The 25,313-nt window shown below is 35.7% G+C and overlaps 1 protein-coding gene across 9 annotated transcripts in view; it reads left to right on the top strand.

The window, feature by feature from the left end:
• Positions 1-25,313, top strand: part of RBPJ (recombination signal binding protein for immunoglobulin kappa J region) — a 223,663-nt gene that overhangs the window by 165,554 nt on the left and 32,796 nt on the right. For 7 of the 9 annotated variants that reach the window (XM_077880506.1, XM_077880483.1, XM_077880543.1 and 4 more), the window contains one exon: positions 14,948-14,986. In XM_077880506.1, the coding sequence (XP_077736632.1) occupies positions 14,948-14,986 (39 nt within the window). Of the gene's footprint in view, positions 1-14,947; positions 14,987-20,624; positions 20,676-25,275; positions 25,298-25,313 lie in introns of those variants that run through there. The other 2 variants (XM_077880521.1, XM_077880532.1) reach the window with 2 other exon arrangements.

Below are 25,313 nucleotides of genomic sequence, written 5' to 3'. Positions count from 1 at the left end.
TTACTGCGATATTTAGTTATAATTCTTTAAAGGCTCTGGATTCCACTAATCCCCAGAGCTATTAACCCATCAGATTTCCCTGGTTTATTTAACTTTATGCCATTGTTTCATATTTTCTAGTTGGATTACTATAGCATTACATCCTTGGGATTCAGCAGTGTTGGTTTGCTGAGAAATAGTTTACAGGGTAAAACGTGATTTTTCTGAAACATTAAATAAATGTTCATATGATAGGTACTTTGTTTAATGGAAAAAGCAAATAGGAATTAATTTTTCAGTGAATTAGGAGGGGAAAAAGTCCTTATTTGGGTAAGGCGAAGATAAGCACTTTAAGGACCAGAGGATGGGTCTTATTATAAAGACCAGAGGGTGGATCTTATTATCTTGACCTTAGTATGGCAGTGTCTAATCAGAAAGTAGGGGAAAGTCCTACCGTGTGACTTTCTGAACTTTAACTTTCCCATCTAAGTTGGAAATAATTCCTACCTTCTCAGGATTGTTAATGGGAATTAAATAAGAGCATATATAAGGAGATACATTCTATTTGTTGTTTGTTATCTACTTTTCTCTTCTGATATATGAGGCCAGTTTAAGAAGCTGTGGATTTAGGTAGTAATGAGAGCGTCATCCAGCCTTCTGAAATAATTCAGAATACAGTTGGTATTAGTCAATGAATTGGCTTGTGACAGAAGGCAAAAATGAGGGGAAGAGGTCAATAATACTCATACTATAGAGAAGAAAAACAGCATGTCTTTAGGGAGCACACAGGTATAGAAGTTGGTGTTAAGAATTAAGTTGCTACAGTGGAGTTTAAAGAAAACCTATTCTCCTATTTTCTAGTTAGACAGTTGGATGTCAGGCTGGATGCCAGTTGACTGTACAGTTAACTACTGAATTAGCTCTAACAACAGCTTTGTAGTTTACATAATTTAAATTCATGGCATAGCAAAATACCAAGTAAATACATAGCATGAATGACCCAAATGGTGAGAGTTCAGCCTACACTTACGAAAGGCCTTATCCTTGTTTTCTTTACGGCTACCCCCAAGCTCCTGGATTAGTACTTCACCACCATGAGTTACTGATGATCTATATTTTTAATCATTTCAAGGTCATTCTTTTTTTTTTTTTAAAGATGTTATTTATTTATTCATGAGAGGCACAGAGAGAGAGAGAGGCAGAGAAGAGGCAGAGACACAGGCAGAGGGAGAAGCAGGCTCCATGCAGGGAGCCCGACACGGGATTTGATCCCGGGTCTCTAGGGCCAGGCCCTGGGCCAAAGGCGGCCCTAAACCACTAAGCCACCCGGGCTGCCCTAAGATCATTCTCAATTCAGAACCTTTCCCTTTGTTTTTGCTGGGCAGAGGCTTCTCAGGTGAGTTTTGGAGTATTAGGTAGCTTATGGTACCACCCAGGGCAAAGCAGTTTGCTGTCAGATGACACTATCGACCCTTGTGCCCCTGTCTTGTGTATTACCTTTCAGAGCCTCCGGGCCTCCTGTGAGGCTGGTGGGAGCAGATACTAGCTGCTGGGCCTAGTACTGGTCCAGCAGTACATGAAGGCAGTGTGACAGGTTGATGGCTCAGATATAATTTGGCAGAAAGCCATTCTTTAAGCTTTGAGTTGTGGTTAAGACCACTTCTTCAGAGTGGTTTTGGTGTTACCACAAATGCAGGTCTATTATAATGACCTATGATAACAGAAGGCAAAGCTACAATTCAGAAAAAATGTATTGTTTTGGGTATTAACATTTAGGCAGAAAGGTGTTTCCTTATTCATGCAGTGGTGGTATAAAAAACATTTTGGAGGGGCATTTGGGTGGTGCAGTCGGTTAAGCATCTGTTTCTTGACTTCAGCTCAGGGTTGTGGGATCCCCATGTGGGGCTCTGTACTCAGCACAGAGGCTTGGGTTTCTCTGTCCCTCTAACCTCCCACACATGTGCGCTTGTTTAAATGCTCTCTCTCAAATGAATATATAATGTTTTTTTAAAAGACCCTTTTGGAAATCTCTTCCCCATTCCAAACATATGAAATTTGATTTTATTATTTTTGTTCATAAAATTCTCCATTTTAATCCAATGTCCTATTTTATATATTTTAAAAGGATAATTACCATTTTTTATTTTGCCCTTAGGGACAGGATTCTTTGAAAGTGCTTAACTCCTTTATGAACCTTAGTCGTAGGGACACCTGGGTGTCTCAGTCAATTAGGCATACTTTGGCTCAGATCCTCCTCTCTGAAGCTGTGGGATTCAGGCCCCTCCTCCCCCATTAGCTTCCAAGGAGTCTGCTTCAGATTCTTTCTCCCTTTGCCCCTTCCCTGCACTTGTGCACGTGTGCTTGCTCTCTCTCAAATAATAAAATTTAAATAAATAAACCTGAGCTATAGCCCTACCTTTATGCACTATCTATCCTGTCCATAAATATTCTGGGTCTGGATTATTTAAGAGGAAAATAAAAGGCAGATGCATTGCTAAATTCAAATACTTTAGAGTACCAGACTATGTGTTTGAGATTTGGCTATTTAAGAAATTGGCCAAACATGGATGGCTTGAGGGAGGTTGGGCCAGTACTGTGCCTGTATAATTTCTACCAACAGAAAAAAAAAAAAAGTAAAGCCTCTTTGTTAACTGAAGATGTCTGTAGGTTCTTGGTCCTTTTCAGCTCAGAAAAAAATGTACTTTGCAGAATTGTGATTGATAGTATAAACAGAGTCATGAGACTCGTAGCTCCCAGTGTAATTGTAACATTTGCCCTTGTGCAGGGGAAATGTATGAGTAATTGTCAAATTTATGACATATACGTGTACACATGTCTGTATGTATCTATGTGGTAGCCAAGATATGGCTTCCACAGCAGTTGTCTTTAGATTTACTAAATTTTAGGTATTTATAGCTTTGGACAGCATTTTTTCCGCTTTCTAGTATTCAAAGGAAAATTCACCCTTTCTCTTTCTGAAATTTAGTCAGTTGCTAAAGTATTGGAAGGGTAATGAAAGAAGGTTTCCTTTTGGGTTTTTTGTTGACCTCTCACTGAAGCAAACCAAATCTTGTATCATAAAAGGTTTTAGGATCAATTACTGCAGTTTATAGTCCTATCATAAAAATTTATTCCCCAGACACCCTCTCCACATGTTAGTATCCAGAATTGAACTGTAATTAAATTCTATCTTAATGCAAGAGCGTATGGAAAATCATGATCTAAGTTCATATTATGTTTTGTTCAAAACACGTTACATTTTGAACAAAATTTACCGTAGTTTTATATTTAAAACTATGTTTAAAACGTAACATGTTTTGAACAAAATTTACCATTACGTAAACTTGAGCAAGTACTTTCTAAGCTGATTTCCTCTTCTTGTAATGAGGATAATAGCACCTGCCTTATAAGACTGATAATAGCGCCTGCCTTATAAGCTCCTGTATGAAGTTGAGATATGAGGGCACAGTTCCTAGCCTAATGGGGCCCTCTACTACTGCTATTAGTATGGTCTGTATAGATAGAGACAGCGTATCTTATTTGTTGCTATATATTCCATGTCTAGTTGCAGTGCCTAACCCATAGTAGGCACTTAAATGTGTATTAAATGGTTAAAATAAAAAAGACCCAGACTCTAGGAAAACAATTATACCATTCTCTCTCCTCCTCTTCTCAGTTTTGGGTGAGATAAGCAAAGGAAGCCAATTTTAAGATTAATAAGGGGAACATTTTTGTCCTAGTACATGCTCAATATTTTTCTATGACACTGCATAATTAGTGATTTTTTTTACTGATTTTTTTTAATGCATAATCTTGTGATAGGTGATTTGCCAAACAGAAGACCACAGATGATCCTAATTTTTTGCCTACTAAGTAGGAGAGAAGATTGTTGGAATATGATCTGCAATTTGGGTGAAGAGGGAAGAAGACCAGTTTTGTTAGGACTTATATCCTCATTGGTATAATATTTAACTTTTTTTAATATGAAATACATTTTCGAGTGGTATAGCCAAGGACTAGAAATCAGAGCCTTATAAAATTTTGATATTAAAATCTGAAGACAAGAATGAAGTCCAGGAACTTTTTTTTCCCTCAAAACCATCCATTCATTCAAAAATATTAAAGATACACAAATATTTTTTCTAAATTAATGTGATAAACTTACAGAAACAAAGTACATAAATTGTAAATGTACAATGAAGTAAATTTTCACAAAGTGAATAGATTTGTGAACATCATATACAGATGCAGAAAGAAATTACCAGCTTCCTAGAAGCCGTCTTATAGCCCCTTCTAGTCTATACTGCATTTTTGAAGGTAACCTGTATCCTGGTGAACACTGCAGATTAGTTTTGCTTGCTTTTGAATTTCATATAAGCAGAGTGATACAATAATGTACCTTTTGGGTCTGGCAGCTTTTGCTAGTGATAAACTGGTCATATGTGTGGTGATAGTTTACTTTGATTGCTGAATAGCACTATTGTAGGATTATAATTTATCTGTTCCTTATAATAGCCTTTTGGCTTGTTTCTAATTTGGGGTTATGTCTGATGATGTAATGGACATTCTTGTACATGTCTTTTGGTACCCATTTTTACACATAATGTGATTATAAAGTTTTTACTACGTTTGAACTTCATCAGCAGTAATAATCAGAAGTCAGCAAGCATATGTTTGTCAGTGATCTAGCAGTATCACTACATTCTAGAGTGTGCTTTTATTAAGGAAAAGGCACGGATCTTCACATACTGCCTAATTGCTTGGTAGTGCTTCTGAACCTATTTTAATCTATGGAATCAGGATTAATTTAGGGAGAAACCCACTGGACCTGACTTTTACAGGGAAACACTCTTTTCCTACTTACTTCTCCTGTTTCCTTTCATATGATGTGTAATGCTTGGCCTCTCTCCACCATATTTATCCTTTGATTCCTCACCAGGTACATGGAAACTTTTATTTTTAGAGTGTTAGGACTCCATATAGAATCCAATTTTAAAATTGCAAAGTCTTTTGGCAGTTATTAATACATTTTTTGAAAATTGAAAATTACCTATTTTTACCTAGTTTGTTAATTCTTTGGAGTTAGGAACTTACCCTGAGAAACCTCCTGAAATGTAACTTATTTGTCTTCCTCATATCCTTTCCTATTAAAAATCTCCTTGGCCCTTTCTGCTGTAGGTTAAACTTCCCCAGTGGAAATTATTGATGGCCACTTTTGGAGGTTCTAACCTATCAGTACCAATTCTTGTTCACTTGTCCTAGGCAGTGGTTAACAGATAACTAGAAGAACAGGTAAACAAACAAACAAACAAACAAAAACCTGTTATGGATGATTATATATTCCTATGGCCTTTCTCTCTCTCTCTCTCTCTCTCTCTCTCCCCCCCTCTCTCCCTCTCTCTCCCTCCCCCTCCACCCCTTTTTTAAAAGAATGAATTTATCTGTCTATCACACACAAGAGCAGGGGTGGGGGAAGAGAGACAAGCAAAGTGTAGAGCCCTCCTCAGGGTTCATTCAGTCCCATTACCTGGAGATCACAACCTAAGCCAAAAATCAAGAATCCGTTACTCAACTGAGCCACGCAGGTATCCTGACCTTAGGCCTTCTATATTTCATTTTAGGTAGGGGGAAAATGTCTTTTACTTTTCCTGCCTTCCTTCCTTCCTTCTTTCCCTCCTTCCTTCTCTTACTCCCTTGTCTCATTAGGGTTAGAAAGAATGTTTAAGAGATAAAAGTTAATACCTCTTCTGATTAATATGAGATTTATTTCTTCTTGCAAAAAAATTTCAGTTGACTACCTAGCCTTTAAAGAACTGACAATCTTAACATGTCTGACAGAAAATTTGTAGAGAGGAAAAAATCTTCACTGCTTACAATTTGAAGTGGGGGTGAGGCAGAAGTACATGGGAGAAAATTTTGTGACTTCATCTCATATATAAGCCACTTGTCCATGATCACTTGTGGATTTTCAATGAAAGATGTTTAGTCCTAAACAGTTTTTGATGGGTTGCTTTGCATGCTGTTTAGCTACTCTTCCTTGAAAAGTATAGATTCTCAAACAGACTTCTCTTTTTCCTTTTGTATATTTGCTATAATAGTAGTAGGAACCACTTGTGTGTATTTGTGGGTATGTGTGTGTATGTTTGTACACATGTGTACTATTTCTACATATACCCCTTGTCTATTTTGTTTTGGCACCTACTTGTCTGTTTTTAAGTTACTAGGCAGCTGTCACTTGACCAGTAGTAACATAGGACCCCTCAAAGCTGAGCCATTATCTCTCTGTAAGCCATAGTTTAAGGCAAAACTGAATGTATTTTTGCATGTGGCAAAATGTATACAATATAAAATTTACTATTTTAAGTGTACAGTTCAGTTGCAGTAAGTACATTTACATTATTGTACAACCATTACCACCATCTGTCTCCAGAGCTTTTCCATCTTCCCAAATTGAAACTCTGTACTCATCAAGTACTACCTCTCTCTGCTCTCCTGCCCCTGCCTCAGCCCCAGTCCCAGTCCCAGCTCCTGACAACCACCATTCTACTTTTCTATTACGTATCTGGCTTATTTCACTTAGCATAATGTTTTCAAGGTCATCCACATGGTAGCATGTTTCAGAATAATATATATATACATATATATTTTTTAAGGCTTAATAATATTTCATTGTATGTATATACCCCATTTGTTCATCTCGTTACTTGCTATTTTCGCATTTGGGTTGTTTCCACCTTTTGACTGTTGTGAATATTGGCTGCTATGAGCATTGGTGTATAAGTATCTATTTGAGTCCCTGCTTTCACTTTTGGGTTTATACCCAGAATTGGAATTGACTGAGGAACCACTATACTGTTTTCTACAGTGACTACACCATTTTACATTCCCATCAGCAATGTATAAGGATTCTAGTTTCTTTATATCCTCTCCAATACTTTATTTTCTGTTATTGTTGATCACCACCATCCTAATGGGTGTGAAGTGGTATCTCATTATGGTTTTGAATTGCATTTTCCTAATGATTAGTGATGTTGAATATCTTTTCACATGCTTATTGGCCATTTTTTTATCTTCTTGGACAAATGTCTATTCAAGTCCCTTTCCCCTTTCCTATTTTTATTGAGCCAGGAGCCTGAAGCTGGGCCCAGTCCCAGGACCCTGAGATCACTACCTGAGTCAAAAGCAGACTCTTAACCAACTGAGCCACCCAGGCACCCCCTTTTCCTATTTTTAAATCAGATTTTTTGTTGTTGATTTAGAGGAATTCTTTTTGTATTCTGGATTCCAGTCCCTTATGAGGTGTATGGTTATTTACCTGGATTTCTAAAGCAGTATACATATGTATTTGTTTCAAAGGCCCATCTCAGTTTTACTGTATTTGTTAGAATAAATATCATTGATCCAGTCTTGAAGGAGGAGTAGTGGTGTTTACTGAGTGCTTATGCAGTGACCTGCATTCTTTTAGATGCTGTACACATAGGAACATTTTAAATTCTTCAAGAAACCTATATAGAAGTACTTTTATCTGTGTTTTCCGACGAGGAAACTGAGACTTAGAGTTTAGGTGCCTTCCATTAGTTTTCATTAAAGCCAGGATTTGGATTTAAGCAACCCAGTTCCTGACCTCATGTACTTAATTAACTATAGCACTTTCCTACCTCTCCCATGAATGATACATTTTGTGTTCTCATCAGATGACACTTTCCATTCCTTGAACACTGCCTTAAAAGGTAGTTCATAAAGCCAAGTAAAGATTCTGATGGAGTTCTTAACAAAAATTAAACAGCTGGTTAATAGTGGAACCTATTTAAAGTTCAGTTACATTGTATTTTCCTTTGTGTTTTCCATAAGGGTGTGACTTTATTTGAATTGGGCATATTTTTTCTAAAGTAGCCTGCTCAGTGAAATTTTTTTGAGTAAATTTTTAACTCCTATGCATTTTTCTGTTTTAATTTTAAGCTACTTGTATTCCAGACTTGGTGTGTGAGTTGATACCCAGAGAATGCAATTTTATTTTGCTGTTTACCTAAGTCAAACTTAATTAGGAAAGAATAAAACACCTGTTAAATTGTATAATGCGGGATCCCTGGGTGGCGCAGCGGTTTGGTGCCTGCCTTTGGCCCAGGGCGCGATCCTGGAGACCCAGGATCGAATCCCACGTCAGGCTCCTGGTGCATGGAGCCTGCTTCTCCCTCTGCCTGTGTCTCTACCTCTCTCTCTCTCTCTCTCTCTGACTATCATAAATAAATAAAAAATTAAAAAAAATAAATTGTATAATGCATTGTAGAGCAAAATGAAATTTTTACCACTGCCCACCATTATCACAAATAATTAATTGTGTGTAGGGTATATGTATTGTTTTATATGTGCACTTGGGGGGAAAAGATGAAAATGTAGATCTTACTTCCTCCTTGAAAATGAATGCTACTAACTGGATCACTTTTTGTTGTGTGTTTGTAACCTGTGACTGGGAGGTGATATGTATTCAACAATCTATTCCTAATTGTACACATGGAATTTAAATTTTTTTTGTTAACATAAATGATGCTTTATCCAGTATTTTGGTATGCATATTTGCCTACCTACATAATAAATTTCTAGGATCAAAATGGCTAGGAACTCGAATTCACATCTAGAATTATTGAATTCCCATCTAGAATTATAGCAGACATTGTTAAAATGTCTTCCAAAAAGGTTGCACAAATTTAAACTCCAACAGTGCATGAGATTTCCTGTTTCTCCGTTTGTACACTAGCACTGAGTATTATCACGCTTTACATCTACAGCAAGCGAATCTTGCATAATTGTCGTGAGAACATAAAAGCTATGCCAGGAAGCTGGCCATAGTCTTTTATGTGACACCTCCCATGAATGTTTTTTGATAGGTTTGTCAGCACCAGGTTCTGTGGCAAGCAGGGTCAGGCCAGCAACTTGATGAAGAGATTAATGTTTCTCTGAGTATGCCCTTTTTATTCTGATAATTTCAGTTTACAGAAAAATTGCAAAAAATACTACAAAGGAGCTCACCCAGATATCTCAAGTATTAACATTTTACCACGTTTGCTTTATTCCTATAAATGTACACACACACACGTATTTTCTCTAGACCATTTGAAGGTGAGAAGTAGACAACATTCTCTTTTCTCCCTAAGTACTGCAGTGATTATTCTAAAAATAAGGACAGTCTCTTACATAACTCCTGTACAGTTATCAAAACCAGGAAATTAAAATTGCTATAATCCTGTTCTCCACTCTGCTAGTTTTGTTTTGTGTTTTAAATATTTAATTTATTTATTCATGAGAGAGAGAGAGAGAGAGGCTGAGACACAGGCAGAGGGAGAAGCAGGCTCCACACAGGGAGCCCGACATGAGACTCGATCCCGGGTCTCCAGGATCACGCCCTGGACTGAAGACAATGCCAAACCGCTGAGCCACATGGGCTGCCCCACTCTGCTCGTTTTATTCAGATTTTGTCAGTCTGAATAATATCCTTTAAAGCAGAAGTAAATGCTGGATAGTATGTTGCACTCAGTTATCATGTGTCTTTAGCCTCTGAATCTGGGCCAGTTCCTTAGTGTTTTTTTGTCTTTTATCACCTTGATACTTTTAAAAGTATAGTTCAGTTATTTTGTTGATTTTTCCACTCTAGGTTTGTTAAGTTTCCTCATGTTTAAACTCAAGTTCTGAATTTTTTGACAGTAACTTCACAGAAGTGATACTGTGTCTTCTTAATGTATCATATTAGAAAGCATTTGATATCAGTTTGCCCTATTCAGTCTTTTAATATATGAAATTAGTTTGCCCAGTGTCCTGTTGCCCCCTCTTGTGGAGGCCATAGATTTTAAGATGCATACTTTCCATATGAGATCTTCATATGCAATGTTAATGGATGCCAGTGTTCTCACGACTCAATTACACCATCTAGATCGGAAGACTTACGGTGTATTGCAGATTTAACCTGGGAAAGTCCTTTTTCAGGTATGGCTTTTTTGGAAAGGCACCCTTAATCTGACAGTAATATTGGAGATACCTAAGAATGCAGATGCTGCGCATAGCTGGAGATGATAGTGTCATTCACCCTTCTTTCTCTCTGCTCTTCCTGCTGCTTTTCACAAACTGCTGCCAGATTGCTGAAAGTTAAGTTGAAATTTTTCTTTTATTGTAAAGAAAAGGTAGAATAAAAAATTAAGGAAAACAGTGCTTTTCAAATGTTTTACCCAGTAGATGGAATTAAGAGAGGAAGCATGTTTCTCCTCCACCCGATAAGGCTGGCTGCAAGCATGACTTGTCTTTGAAGTCTGCCCCATAGGATATCTGTTCTCATAGAAACATGTTTAATAAATGTGATAGTCCAGGAGGTTACATCCTTCTCAGTTGTCTTGTTTCAGTAGCCCGGGACCACTGGTTACACCTCCATCATCTCTGAGAAATTAATAATGGACTGTAGTCATTTCTGCTGAAAAGTGAATATTTTGGATGCATGATATAAATATTACATTATGGATTTTCTTGGGTCATTCATATTTAAAGTTGGACCTTTTTGCAGTAGATAATTTGAATCTTTATGTATTAGTTATATATCAGATTAGTAGTGAAATGGATCTTGTTAAGTGCAGGATCCATATAGAACCTTGTTATATAACTTAACATTGTCAAATATGTAGACCTATGAATTTTGTTAAATAGTTAGAATTAGTTCAATTGCAACCTTCAGAATTTTGCGTTGTGAACCTACTAAATGCATTTCAGGACTTTTCTCAGAAAACCCGTTTTCTTATTCCTCCATTGCAGTGGATACAGTAACCATTAGTTTTAACGAGATAAATAGGAATGTGATCGCATATTCATTAAATAAAGGAATATGGTCACACCTGACAATTATTGGAGATGCTTTATTATATACTCAAGAAACAGTTTAATCTTAGTAATGTTTATAAGATCCCCTACCCTTAAGAAGGCACCTAGATAGAATGATGATAAAATTTGAAGTGCTGTTCAAGCTTAGCATGCAAACTATTAGAGTTCTCTTGCACATGTATTCTATGGGAGCAGTTTTACTGCATGAGCATGTTTTGTAATTGTTGACTTCATCTAACTTCATCTAGGTGTTTCCAAAAAGAAGTAGAAACAGCTATTTTAATTAATGTCTAGTTGGTAATTTAATTTTGAAAGCATTTCAGAGCACCAAGAAACAAAATTTACATTTCATTGGCTCTCTTACTAGTCCTGTGACCCTTATGTTAGATCCCAAAGGGTGCTTGATGATTGGAATACTAGTAGCTAGTATAAAGAGTACTGTGTCCTCGTCTTCATTAAAAAGTTGTATTTCAAAAAAAAAAAAAGTTGTATTTCATTTGTTAACTATATCTTTGTCAAATTTTCACCATTTTAACCCCTTGGGTAGATTCTGGCCAAGTCTCACTTTGCTTCTTTTTATTTTTTATTTTATTATCTATCTATCTATCTATCTATCTATCTATCTATCTATCTATCTGTCTATCTATTTATTCTTTTTATAAAGTATAGCTGTGCTCTTACACATACAAAGAAGTATTTTAAAGCCTATCTTAAACCTCTTGGTTTTTGTAAACTATATTTAACCCAGTAAGGCAGTTACATTTTAATCACATGCTATAATGGTACATTTAATCAGTTTCAAAGATTCAAAGAAGTCTTTACTGTGGAAAAAGATTCAGGAGTAGATTTTTGCCTTTAATTCCGTAACTGAATTTCACAGATGTGCCAGTATTTCAAAACCTATGGTCTTCAGTGGCCTTACTGATGTTGCTACTAAAACATTGTGTTTTGTTTCTTGGTTTTTAAAATTGAATGTCCTGGAGGGTAAAATCAAAGAATAAGTAATTCTTCCAATAAAAACTTGGATTATTTAGTCATATTTTTGCTATTTCAATTAAGTCACTTTTCAGTATTTCAGGGTTAACAAACATTGATAGTGACAGATACACACTGCTTATAAATTTTGAGTTCATAAACAGTGTCGCAAATAGCATTAAATTACACAACAAAATGAACCGCATTGTATTCCAAGACCTTTATCATCAAAGTTAATAATATTGTGGGACATTAAATACAGTGGAGAAATCTGAAGTCAAATTAGGCTTTACAGCCTGTAGCTGTGATTATGAACAAGTCATTTAACCAGTCTATAACTGCAATCTGCTTTAAAAAAGAAAACAAAATTCTATTGGTCCTTTTTCAAGTGTTGTGTTTCCACCATCTCTCAGAAGACCACATTTCCTATTTCAGAGGAAATAGGTCATCACATAAGAATTAGTTTCTTCCTTTGTTTTCATTCATCCTTGTTAGCACCTCATTTAACTCCTTTATTTTATTATTTTGGCTTACCGGTTTATAACTAAGATATAGTAATAATTACCAACATTTATTGAGCACTTACTGCATACCAGGCACTGTTCTGTGTGTTTTCTATTAACACATTTAATCCCTTCAACGCCTCTGAGGTAAACACAGTCACTGTGCCCATTTTACACAAGGAAGCTGAGGTCTAGAGAGTTAAGTAACTTCAGAGTCACACCGTAAGAAAATAATCATGGATTTGAACTCAACTGCCTTACTCTAGAGCGTTTTTCTTACCCTCCGTGTTATACTCTGACTCTAGCCTGCATTGTGCATCCTTGTCCGTGCTCTAGGTTTTCTCTTTGCCCTTCTTACAACCAGGTGAAATGCTTTTGTTAGTCCACTTAGCATATTTCTTTCTGAGGGGCCGTATACTATAAGCTAGTTAAGTAGTCAACATTTAGGATTAAAAAAAATTATTTTCATACAGTTGCAGAAGGTTACACTAGTTTCAGGGGTACAACATAGTGATTCAGCTTCTTTCTATGTTATACTGCATTCACCACAAGTGTAGTTACACTCTGATAGTGCACAACACTTAAAATATCATTAACTATATTCCCTATGCTGTGCCTTATAGTCCCGTGACTTACTCATTCCCTAACTGGAAGCCTGCATCTCCCATTCCCCTTCACCCATTTTGCCCATCACCCCCATGTTCCTTCCCTTTAGCGAGCATCAGTTTATTCTGTATATTTACAGGTCTGATTCTGTTTTTTCACTTAGTGTTTGTTTTCTTTTTAGATTTCACATGAGTGAAATCATAGGGTTGTTGTCTTTCTCAGTCTGATTTATTTCAGTGACCATAATACCCTCTAGGTTCATCCATGTTTTCTCAAATGGCAAGATCTTCCTTTTTTATGTCTAATATTCCTGTGTGTGTGTGTGTACACTCACACCATATTTTCCTTATCCATTCATCAGCACTTAATTTGCTCTGATATCATGGCTATTGTAAGTAATGCTGCACTAAACATAAGGGTGCATATATCATTTTGAATGAGTTTTTAAATTTTCTTTGGGTAGATACCCTGTAGTGGAAGTACTAAGTCCCAGGAGTTTCTATTTTTAATTTTTAAGGAACCTCTGTACTGTTTTCCACAGTGGCTGTATCAATTTACATTCCTACCAATGGTCCATAAGGGTTGCTTTTTCTTCACATCCTTGCCGACCTTGTTATTTTTTGTTTTTGATTTTAGCTATTCTGACTGTAAGATGATATCTCATTGTGGTTTTGATTTGTATTTCCCTGATGATAAGTGATGTTCAGTATCTTTTTATGCATCTATTGGCCCTCTGTATGTCCTCTTTGGCAAAATGTCTATTCAGGCCCTCTCCCCATTTTTAATCAGATTATTTTGGTGTCAAGTTATTGAAATTATTTATATATTCTGGATATTAAGTCTTTATTGAATATATCATTTACAGATCCTTCTCCTCTTCAGTATGTTGCCTTTTCGTTTTGTTGATGGTTTCCTTTGATGTGCACAAGCATTTTATTTTGATGTGGTCACAACAGTTTATTTTTGCTTTTGTTTCCCTTACCTTAGGAGACCCACCTAGAAAAATACTGCTTTGGCCAAGGTCAGATGTTACTGCCGTGTTCTCTTCTAGGATTTTTATGGTTTCAGGTCTCTCATTTAGGTCTTTAATCCATTTTGAGTTTATTTTTGTCTGTAGTATTAAAAAATAATCCAGTTTCATTCTTTTGCATATCATAGTCCAGTGCTCCCTGCACTGTTTATTGAAGAGCCTCTTGCCCTCCATTGTATATTCTTGCTTCTTTTGTCATAGATTAATTGACCATATAAGCATGGGTTTATTTCTGGGTTTACAGTTCTGTTCCATTGTTCTATGTATATGTTTTTGTGCTGGTACTATACTGTTTTGATTACTACAGCTTTGTAGTAGATCTTGAAATCTGAAATTGTGATACTTCTAGCTTTGTTATATTTCAAGATTACTTTGGCTATTCTGGGTCTTCTGTGGTTCCATACAAATGTTGATAATATTTGTCAATATCTAGGTTTAAATTTCAACTCGGCTTGCTACTAATTTACTTCGTGGGCAAGTTGCTTTCTATCTTTTTTTAGTGAGTCCATATGTAGTTCAGAGTTGTTTTGTAATGATTAAAGAGGGTAAGGTATAAAGAATGTACAGCAAAGTGCCTGACACATGACAAACACTTGTAAGCTCTATACCACCACCTCTTGGGCTTTGTGGATTTTTCTGAGTGTCACAGGTTGTGTGAGACTGGAGATCTTTGGTTGTTGTCATTGCTGAGGTTGGTTGATTGGTTGATTGGTTGGTTGGTTGCATGGTGTCATCCTCATCTAATCATTGTGCTACATGCTTAGAGTGGGTGTGTAAGACCTAGTTAGGGTGTGTTGATTTGTTTACGAACCATTTTTAAAGTACATTATTTTACCATTTCTGGGCATGGATGGTTATTAGAGGATTTTCCTTTATGCTGTTCATTAGTAGAGCTGAAGTATAAGTCATAAAGAAGATTTCACGGTGCCTAAAAAGCTTACTGTGGAAATGTGTCATACAGCTTATGTATTTATTTATTTTTTCTTATTTTTTCCAGAAAATTTGGTGAGCGGCCTCCACCTAAACGACTCACGAGGTAAGCATAATATTAGTCTTTTACCCAAATGTTTCATGAAAATATCAGAACCTGTCATCTTAAAAATTGTTAGGTGCTCTTGAAAAGAGGTATTTCAAATATTAGTATCTATATCATAAGCTTATTCACATCCTCCCCCCCCCCAGAAAAAGACGATAATGGGATACAGTTCAAAGGGGAAAGTGAAACCTTTCAAGAATTAATCTTGAGTATTATATAGTTAATATAACAAGGGCGACAATGTAAAGATAGCTTCCTTCTAGCCAATCTAGCTGCATTTAGCTAGTCACAATTTATTAATTATAGTCACAATATATTGATTATTTAAGGTAATTTAATAAATGCTTTAGAAAAGAATTTATTTATTTATTTTAAATATTTTTATTTATTTATTCATGAGAGACACACATAGAGAGAGAAACAGAGACACAGGCAGAGGGAGAAGCAGGATCCATGCAGGGAGCCCGACATGGGACTCTCTCCCAGGACTCCAGGATCACGCCCTGGGCCAAAGGTGGCGCTAAACCGCTGAGCCACCTGGGCTGCCCTAGAAAAGAATTTTAAAGAAAATATAAGATTATACTCACTTTTAAGGAGACTATAAATATTACATTGTATTCTAATTATAGAAATTAATTTTACAATATATATTTTAATTACAAATGTTAAATTTGAAAGTATTAGTCTCGAAAATGATTTTTAAATTGTTCAACAATCAGCAGTTATAAAATAAAAAGTAAGACAGCCACTTGCACAGTTACATCCTAGAGTTAATGTTAATCCTGCATTGTGAGTATCTTTCAAGAAAATTACAGGCATATATAAGCATATGCTTGGCTTTTTTTGTCTTTTTTTTTTTAAGTCTAGCATTCATAGTTTACTGTTCTGGACCTTTTAACTCCACTTAACTGTACATCTTCTACCTTGTTCTCTTTCACGTCTCCATAGTTTTTCATTGCCTTCACACTACTCCCTATTTAGTATTTCACATTGATGACCATTTGGTTCATTTTCACATCATTGTTATTATTAAAAAGCTGTTTCATGCAAAGAATTATAGGGACATGCCAGAGGGACACAGAAAGAGAACTGGTTTGAGAAGGCTCCCTTTAGCCAAATCATGAACACTTTCATCCTCAAAATAAATAATGACGGTAATAGATAAGAACCCATAGAATAAAATACAGTTTAAAAGTCTACACTGAGTTAAAGAAACGATCCTATAGTGAAGGAGAGGAATTCTTTTTCCACCTAATAAATGTAGAAGGAATGATGGAACTAGGAAATCACACTTTGGCAACCACTACAGTCATAATTGTTTCAGGCAAAAATCATCAGTGAAATCTTAAACTATTGGTTTAAAGACTGATGAGAACCATATATTTAGTTTCTAAGCATATCCTCACAAAGTATGTATTAATTATAAAGTGAACGATAGTAACATGACAGTGAAGAAACTTGGCAGACACTACCTTAATGAAGTGATCTAAATTAATATCACTAGTAAGGGACAAATAAACATCAAGTGCATCCTCAGGAGGATGACATAATGTCACTTTTGTAATATTCCAGCCAAAAATGCATACGCTAAGTCTAAGCATAAGAAAATAGGCACAATGAGGGACATTCTATAAAATAAATGGCATTTGCTCTTCAAACTTATCAAGATCATGAAAAACAAAGCCTGAGGAATAGCAGACTAATGGAGAACAAAAATATGACAACTAAATTCAGTAAATCCTGGGTCAGGAAAAAAATTCTTGTTTTGAAGCTGGAGTTAGCAAATGTTTTCTATGATGGGCCAGATAATAAACATATTAGACTTTTTGGTCCACACTGAGGTTATTATGATTTCTCATCTCAGTTTTTATATCCCCAGATTAGTAAAAAATATCAATATATCCATGAACTGTATGTCTGTATTCCTGCTCAATTTAGAAAAACTGGTGGCTATCCTGATGTGGTCCAAGGGTATTAGTTTCTCAACACTGTCTTACACCTCCCAAATAAAGGACATTTGTAGGACAATTGGAAACATTTGAATAAAATCTATATATACAAGTATTTGTATCAGTGATAATTGCATTTGGCTTGTTTTAAGAGCATATCTTTTTTTTTTTTTTTTTTTGGAAACTAACACTGACGTATCTTGGGTAAAAGGGTTTTATGCCTATAATGGACTCTTAAATGGTTTAAAAATATATAAATATGGTTGGGCAGCCCTGGTGGCTCAGCGATTTAGCACCGCCTTCAGCCCAGGGCACAGTCCTGGGGACCCAGGATCGAGTCCCATGTCAGGCTCCCTGCATGGAGCCTGCTTCTCCCTCTGCCTGTGTCTCTGCCTCTCTCTCTCTCTCTCTCTCTCTCTGTCTCTCTCTGTCTCTCATGAATAAATAAATAAAATCTTTAAAAATATATAAATATGGCAAAATACTGATATTTGGGGAGTCTGGAGAAAAGGGGACAAGGAATTCTTTGCACTACTTTTGCTATTTTCCTAGAAGTCTGAAATTACTTAAATTTCAAAAAATTTCTAAAGACATTAGATACAGTTACATGTTTGTATATTTCTTGAAGAAATTCTAAGCAGAATTATTTAATTCACATGTATAGACATTTTTTAAATTGCAATTTAATTGATACTTTTATTATCAATAGTAATATATTGGAATGACTCCTAACCATAAAATGTATTTTGATGAATAAATCACTTGCTTTTAATGGATATCTGTAAAAATAGAAATCATTGTGATGATAATAAATATCCTTAGGAAATTATCCTTTCCTTTCCTTAAACATACACAGTAATATAATTAAGTCCTGTCTACCTTATCATGCTTTTTCCATTTACCCTTTAAGCAATTTTCCCTGTTTGGAAAATTTTAGTTAGCTTTTAAGTCTTCTACTTTTGGCTAAGTTGGAATAACAGGGACTGGAATTACTCTCCAAACTAAAACAGCTAAAAACCTGGACAAAATATATCAAACAATGATTTTCAAAGTACTGGACAGCAGGCAAAAAAGGACAGTGATCCTTGAGAGAAGGGAAACAAAGGAGATGAGCTCTGGAATTGCCCTAGCATAGTACCTAGAGAGCTTCTAGGACATGATGTAGGCAGAAGGAATCCAGGTGGAGCCTGGTAAGCACCTTGAGCTGTGAAGAGATAGAGCTTAGGTATCTAGGGGTCCAGGGTGGCTAGAGTTGCCAGGACAAATAGCTGGTGAGGAAAAAGATCCAGAGATCTACAGAAGGTCCCATCTTGTCTTCAGCTGAGTATTGATTAGCACACATGTGTGAGGAAACTATCCAAGGCTGGGAGATAAATACCAATCTGAAGAATTAGAGGAAAAAATCCCTAAACTGACTGTTCCCAGTAACTAAAGTGGAAAAATATTATAACTCATGATACATCTGCTACAGTACTACAGCACAGAAGAGTTTTTCTTCAGTAGTGGTGCAAAATTTGACCAACACTAAATGCTGCTCTGGTTTTACCTAACAAAACTTAAAAATAAGATTGAGAGGATCAAATTATTTCCAAGTAACTTAAATGTATACCAGAACAAAGCTCAAGAATATTTACAGGAATAGAAAAATATCAAATACTCAAAAGTAAGATTTACTGAGTCTTAACATCTAATCAAAACACCAGTCATACAATGAAGCAGGAAAATAAAATCCCTAATAAGGAGAAAACTCAATTAAAACCAACCCAGAAATGACATGCATGATGGAATCAGACAAGACATTACAGCAGATATTATATTTGACTTCTAAATGTTCAGTATGCTAACATCAGGAGTTTGCATATTTTTTTGTTAAAGGGTCAGGTGGTAAATATTTTAGTTTTTGTGGCCCACATAGCCTCTGTTGTACTACTCAACTCTTGTAGAAAAGCAGCAAAAGAACCAATGGACATGTCTGTACACTGGAGTACAATTTTCTGTCACAAAGAGGTTTGTATCAGATTTGCGATCCCTGAGCTAAAGATTGAACAAATAAAATAGAGGACATAGAGGATTAAAAAGCTACCTAAATCAGATTTCTAGAGATGAAAATTATAATACTAAAGGAGAAACACACTTGATGGGATTAATTACAGCTACATGCTGCTCAAAGAGGGACTAATGAACTTGCATACATAGCAATAGAAACTAGACAAAATAAACAGAGAAAGGTGGTAAAATAACATGATCATAAGTGAACCGGGGTTTATGTTCAAGTGGCTAATATCCGAGTAATTGGAGTCTTCAAAGAGGGGGTGTATGACTTAAAAGAAGAGATGAAGAAATAACAGCTGGTACTTTCCTTGATTTGGTGAAAACTATAAAACCGTAGTTTTGAGAACTCAGTAAACCCAAGTGCAAAACTACACTGGAGCATATTGTCATCAAATTACTTAAAGTTTGTGATGAAGAGAAAATGTTAAAAAGCAACAGAGAAAAAGATATATACAAAGGAATGAAGACAGATGAGGATGATGAGGGTTTTCTTCTGAAATCTTGCTAGGGAGATGACAGTGAAGCAAGACTTTAAAGTACTCACAGGGGAAAAATGTAGCAACCTCCAGGCAAGACAAAGACCTTTTTAGACATAAAAAAAACTGGAAAGGAGGTAACAAGCAAACATTAGAAATGACTTTCTCGCCAATAAATTCAACAACTTTTGAAGAAATGCACAGATTGCTCGAAATTAACAAACTACTAAAGCTTACTCAAGAAGAAACAGATAAAATTTGTAATTATAAATCTTCCCACAAAGAAAACTACAGGCTCAGGGACACCTGGGTGGCTCAAGCAGTTGAGCATCTGCCTTCAACTCGGGACATGATCCTGGAGTCCCAGGATCGAGTCCCACATCAGGCCTCCCGGTGGGAGCCTGCTTCTTCCTCTGCCTATGTCTCTGCCTTTTCTGTGTGTGTCTCATGAATGAATAAATAAAATCTTAAAAAAGAAAGAAAGAAAACTACAGGCTCAGATGATTTCACTGTGAGTATCTACCAGACATTTGAGAAATAAATCATGCCACTTCTATATACACTCTTCCGGAAAATCGGAGAGTGGGATATTCTTTCCAGTTCATTCTATGAGGATAGCGTTGCCCTGTTAAACTCAGGACAGAGACATTTCAAGAAAATAAAACTATAAGCCAATTACTTACGGACACAGATACAAAAAGTCTTAAATTTTCACAGTCAAAATAACAGTACGGCTTTATCTCAAAAATGCTAGTCACTGTAATTCAGTATATTAACAGAGCAAAAAGTAAAATCATCTGGTCATCTCAAGGGGTTTTGAAAAGCTTTTGACATTCATTCTTGACCAAAATTCTCATCAAATTAAGTATAGAAAAAAAATTAAGTATAGAAGGGTTCTTTCCTCATTCTGAAAAAGTATACCTATGAAAAAAATTACAGTGAACACAATACTTAATTGTGAAAGACTGAATGTTTTCCCTCAAGATCAGGAACAATGCAAGGTTGTCTGCTTTCACCACTTCCATTTAACATTGTATTTGGGGTTCTAGTTAGTATAGTAAGTCCAGGAAAGAAAAGAAAGGCATCCACATTGGAAAGAAAGAAGTAAAACTGTCTTTATTTGCAGACATCATGATCTGTGGAAAATGATCTGTGGATTTTTGCCATGGAAAATCCTATAGAGTCTTAAAAAAAGGCTGCTAAAACTAATTGGTGAGTTTTATCAAAGTAAACACGATCAACATATAAAAATGAATTGTATTTTTTATATCAACAATGGGAAATTGAAATATAATAATGCTATATTTAAAAGCATCAAAAAACATAATTTTTAGGGGAAAATCTGACACAGTCATAACGAAAACTATACACCTTGAAAACCTTAAAATGTTGAGAGAACTTGAAGTCCTAAATAAATGTTCTTGGGACAGAAGACTCAATATTAAGATGCCCAAATTCATCTATGGATTCAACATAATACTATTCAAAATCCCAGTGGACTTTTTCTTGCAGTTGACAAGCTGTTTCTAAAATTTATATGGAGATGCAAGCAACCTAGTCTAGCCAAAACAACCTTGAAAAAAGAGAAGAATAGAAGAATTTAGACTACTGGTTTTCAAAATTTAGTAGAAAGCTATATACAGTAATCAAGGATGGTATTGGCATAAAAATAACTAAGTAGATCATCACTGTAACAGAATAGTGGCCAGAAATAGTTCTTGAGATATATGTTCTTCAATGAAGGTGCAAAGGCAATTTAGTTAGAGTTTTTAACAAAGGATTCCGAAACAACTGAATATCCATATGTCCCTACCATTTACATACACATAAACACAAAATAACTGTGATCTGTGCATGGAACCATATATAAAAATGTATCTAAATGTAAAACTTCGAATTATGCAGCTTTTACAAGAAAATACAGGAGAATATCTTTGTGACCCTGGGTTAGGCAAAGATTTCTTAGATATAACACCAAAAGCACTACCTCTGGAAAAAAGAAATGAATAAGTTTTACTTCATCCAAATTAGGAATAAAACATTTGTATCCAGATTATGAAAAGAACTCCAAACAAAAAGTCAATAATAAGGAAATAACCTGTTTTTCATTTGGGAAAATGATTTGAACAGATACTCCAGACAATGTGTATATATGGCAAATATGCATTAAAGAAATGCAAAGTAAGACCACAATGAGATACTTCCTAGAACAACTAATACTCTTATACCTTGGTGGTGGGTATGTAAAGTAGTACAGCAACTTTGGAAAATAATATGGCACTTTAAAAAGAAAGTGCCCTACCATAGGGCCCAGCCATGCCATTTTTACATATGTAATCAAGAAAAATTAAAACATAATGTGAACACAAAGACTTGAACACAGATGTTCATGGTAGTGTTTTGAGAATGATGACTATCTTCACCTGGATTGTGGTGACGGGTATATACGTATGCTAAAACTTACCCAACCATACACTTAAAATTTATACATCTTATTGTGTTTCAATTCAATCTCAATAAAGTTGTACAAGGTTTTATTAGCTTTTGTCCTTTAAAAATACCTTAAAAGGAATTAATGTATCTTCCAGAGGGATAATTCAGTTAAGCTTTTATGTCTTTTTAACTCTTTCTTAAAGAGAGCAAACTTAGGATTTTTATTCTTTATTATCTTTTTTAAAAAATATATTATTATTTTATTTTTTAGAGAGGGAGAGAGAGGCAGAGGGCACAGGGAGAGGGAGAATCTTAAGCAGGCTCCATGGCCAGTGCAGAGCCCAACACGAGGCTCAGGCTCACAACCCTGAGATCATGACCTGAGCTGAAATCAGGAGTCAGACACTTAACCAAATGAACCACCCAGGCGCCCCTTATTCTTTATTATGAAAGCTAGCATAAAGCAAATTTAGTAAAATAGTTTTTATAAAACAGAAAATTGGAATGTAAAGTCAGCGACCAATTCTGTGATAAAAATTTAATTTTAAACCCAAGGTTAAAAATTAGGAAGTTTTCCCTTTTGATAGTAGCAAATTTAGGTTTCCTCTGGTTCCTTTTAATCACATTTTCCCAGTTTTTCCTTTTAAGAGTTTTCGCTGTTAGGAAAACTTTAGTGTCTTTTATTCTATAAAAAATGTTTTAGGGGCAAGTGCGTGGCTCAGTCAGTTAAGCGTCTGCCTTCTGTTCAGGTCATGATCCCAGTGTCCTGGGATCCAGCTGAGTCAGGTTCCCTGCTCAGTGGGGAGTCTGCTTCTCCCTCTCCCTCTCCCCTTCCCCCTGCATCATTGTTTCTCTCTCAAATAAATTTAAAAAAAAATTTTTTTTAAGATTTTATTTATTCATGAGAGACACACAGAGGCAGAAACACAGGCACAAGGAGAAGCAGGCTCCTCTTGGGGAGCCTGATGTAGGACTTGATCCCAGGACCCCTGGATCACACCCTGAGCTGAAGGCAAATGCTCAACCACTGAGCCACCCAGGCGTTCTAAAATGTTTATTTTATTTTATTTTTTTTCTAAAATGTTTTTAAAGGAAGTTGATATATCTCCTTTTATTGGGGTGCAGGGGAGGTAGGGAGTTAATTTAGAGAAGGTTCCTTAAAAAATAAGTATTTTAAACCTACTCTATTCTGTTCCTAGCCTCATCTTCTGAATTAAGCAGTATTAAATAATGGTCTATTTAGAGGACAATGTTTTGGATAGTGCTTAGAATGCAGTTCTACATACACAAAATGTAAATTTTTGATTAAGGATAATTAACACCATGTTCTACTCAGCATTATTGTGGATTCACTTTTTTTTTCTTTTGAATATTACATTCTTTCAGAAATACATTTAGAAACCATTGAGTCCTAACTTCCAAGGGCATCCTGTTCTCTTGAAATAGTCCCTTTCATGAGGCTTTCAAGTATAACTGTGGAATCAAAGACAGAATAACCAGACTTTACATTATCATATAGAAATAGTTGTTTTTTTATTGTGGAAGCTTCTCATTTTGTCACTTAGAGCCTGGGGTCATCAGTGAAACTACTAGTTTTAGTACAGCAGGATGTCAGTCTCTGGGAATGCTGACTAGATCACAGCGAGTGTGCCTGTCCCTTATGTGGGAATATGTCTGAGCTCCGCAGTTATGACCTGCAGCAGCGCTATATAACACATGCTTTTAGAAAACACAGATGCTATTCAGTGTAATACCCCATTGTATTAAGAGACTTTGCTGTGTTGTCAATTATCAGAAGGTTAGAACTGGAATTTTGAATATGCTTGAGTTATAGGCAGTCTTCAAAGGCGTGTACTCCTAACTTTCTTCCCCCTCTGTGACACTGCAGACTGCTCTCCACCAACTCATGCGTTTGCTTGAATTCATTTAGTACTGGGATTTCCTTCATTAGGTTTTTTTTTTTTTTTTTTTTTTTTTTTAAAGATTTGCTGTAATTGTTGGAACTATTTTGTTATTTACTCTGAAAACCTTTTCCCTGTCACTTGGACTAATACTTTTTTTTGAAACCCCATCCCTTTTGGTCTCCCTACCATGCCTCTGTTCTCAGTGTACTTGTACATACCTCCATTCCTCTCCTGGTCAGACTCTGGAAAAACTGAATTTCTGAAGTTCTTCCTTGGCTTGTTTTCAGGTTGCCCTAGAGTAAGTAATAACATCCTAAGAGGAGAGTTAGGATTTAACCTCTGTATCTGTTGTTTACTTCAACACAGGTTATGTATATTTTATAAATATTTGTGTATTAATTTTGGGATTCTGTTGTCTTTGAATGAGCTCCCATTTTCTTCTTTTTGAATGTCTTGTCTTTCTTGAACATAGCATGCAGTTTTGAGAAGCATTTTACCAATGCCTAATGAGAAACTCTTAAAGCAGTGTATTCTTCTTGTCTGCCCTGGATCATAGCTTAAGCAGCTATTTGCTATGCCTATTTATGATCCATTCCCTTCAACTTATGACAAGAGAATCATCCATTCCTTATTAGATTAGGTCAGATTAATGTCTGTTCTGGTTCTTTTCTAGAAGTCAGAGGTTACTTTATGTTTTATAGAGCACAATATTCATGTTTTAACCTAATTATGGATTTTCCATTTACTTTATCATAAGACAACCACGAGTAGCAAACACCATATAAACCAAGTCAAAATGAAACAAATTAGATTTATAGTAAAATAAAACCATTAAGTTAAATATACATTGATAGTAACGTGTGACCTTCAGTCTATATAGTTATTAGTCAAATAGTTTATAAGTAGTAAATAATTCATATTAAAGTAGTCGCAACTAATATCCAACTTTACTTAGGCCAGTCGTATGTTTGTAGGGCATCTTGGGGAAGAAGAAAAATGAGCTGGAATAGGAAGGGTCCACGTGGTCCCTGGGATTCAAGGAGCCAAGTTTGGATCATCCAGGCCTAGATATCTAAGAACCAAGGTGATGATCTACCTTTGAATATGAGTACTCCCTACTGTTATGTTATCAAAATCTTCAAGTCTCAGATTTTCCTCTACATGAGTAAAGCCTTAAAGAAGTAGTGAAATTGTTTATTTCCAAAATAAACTTAGAATAGTAGAACACAGAAGTGATAGAATGGCCCAATTCTTACAGTGTAATGGCTTGTATGTTTGGGAGGGGGACTAGAAACCAAAAATTTATGAAAGGATTTGTCTCAAAGCTGTGAGAAAGGACATTAAGCAGTTTACCTGTATATGAACTTTCATAGAATTCCATAGAATTCTGTATGGATCATTCATTTTATTTTTATCATAAGAGGGAGTGGAATGAGATTTGCCAGCATTCTCCTAGGAACATGACCTGTACTGTTGTTTGGCCTTGGTCACCAATAGGTATAGAAACCTACTG

The sequence above is a fragment of the Canis aureus genome, chromosome 2 (assembly GCF_053574225.1).
Source record: "Canis aureus isolate CA01 chromosome 2, VMU_Caureus_v.1.0, whole genome shotgun sequence".
NCBI lineage: Eukaryota > Metazoa > Chordata > Mammalia > Carnivora > Canidae > Canis > Canis aureus.
This window is presented reverse-complemented; position numbering and strand designations above follow the sequence as displayed.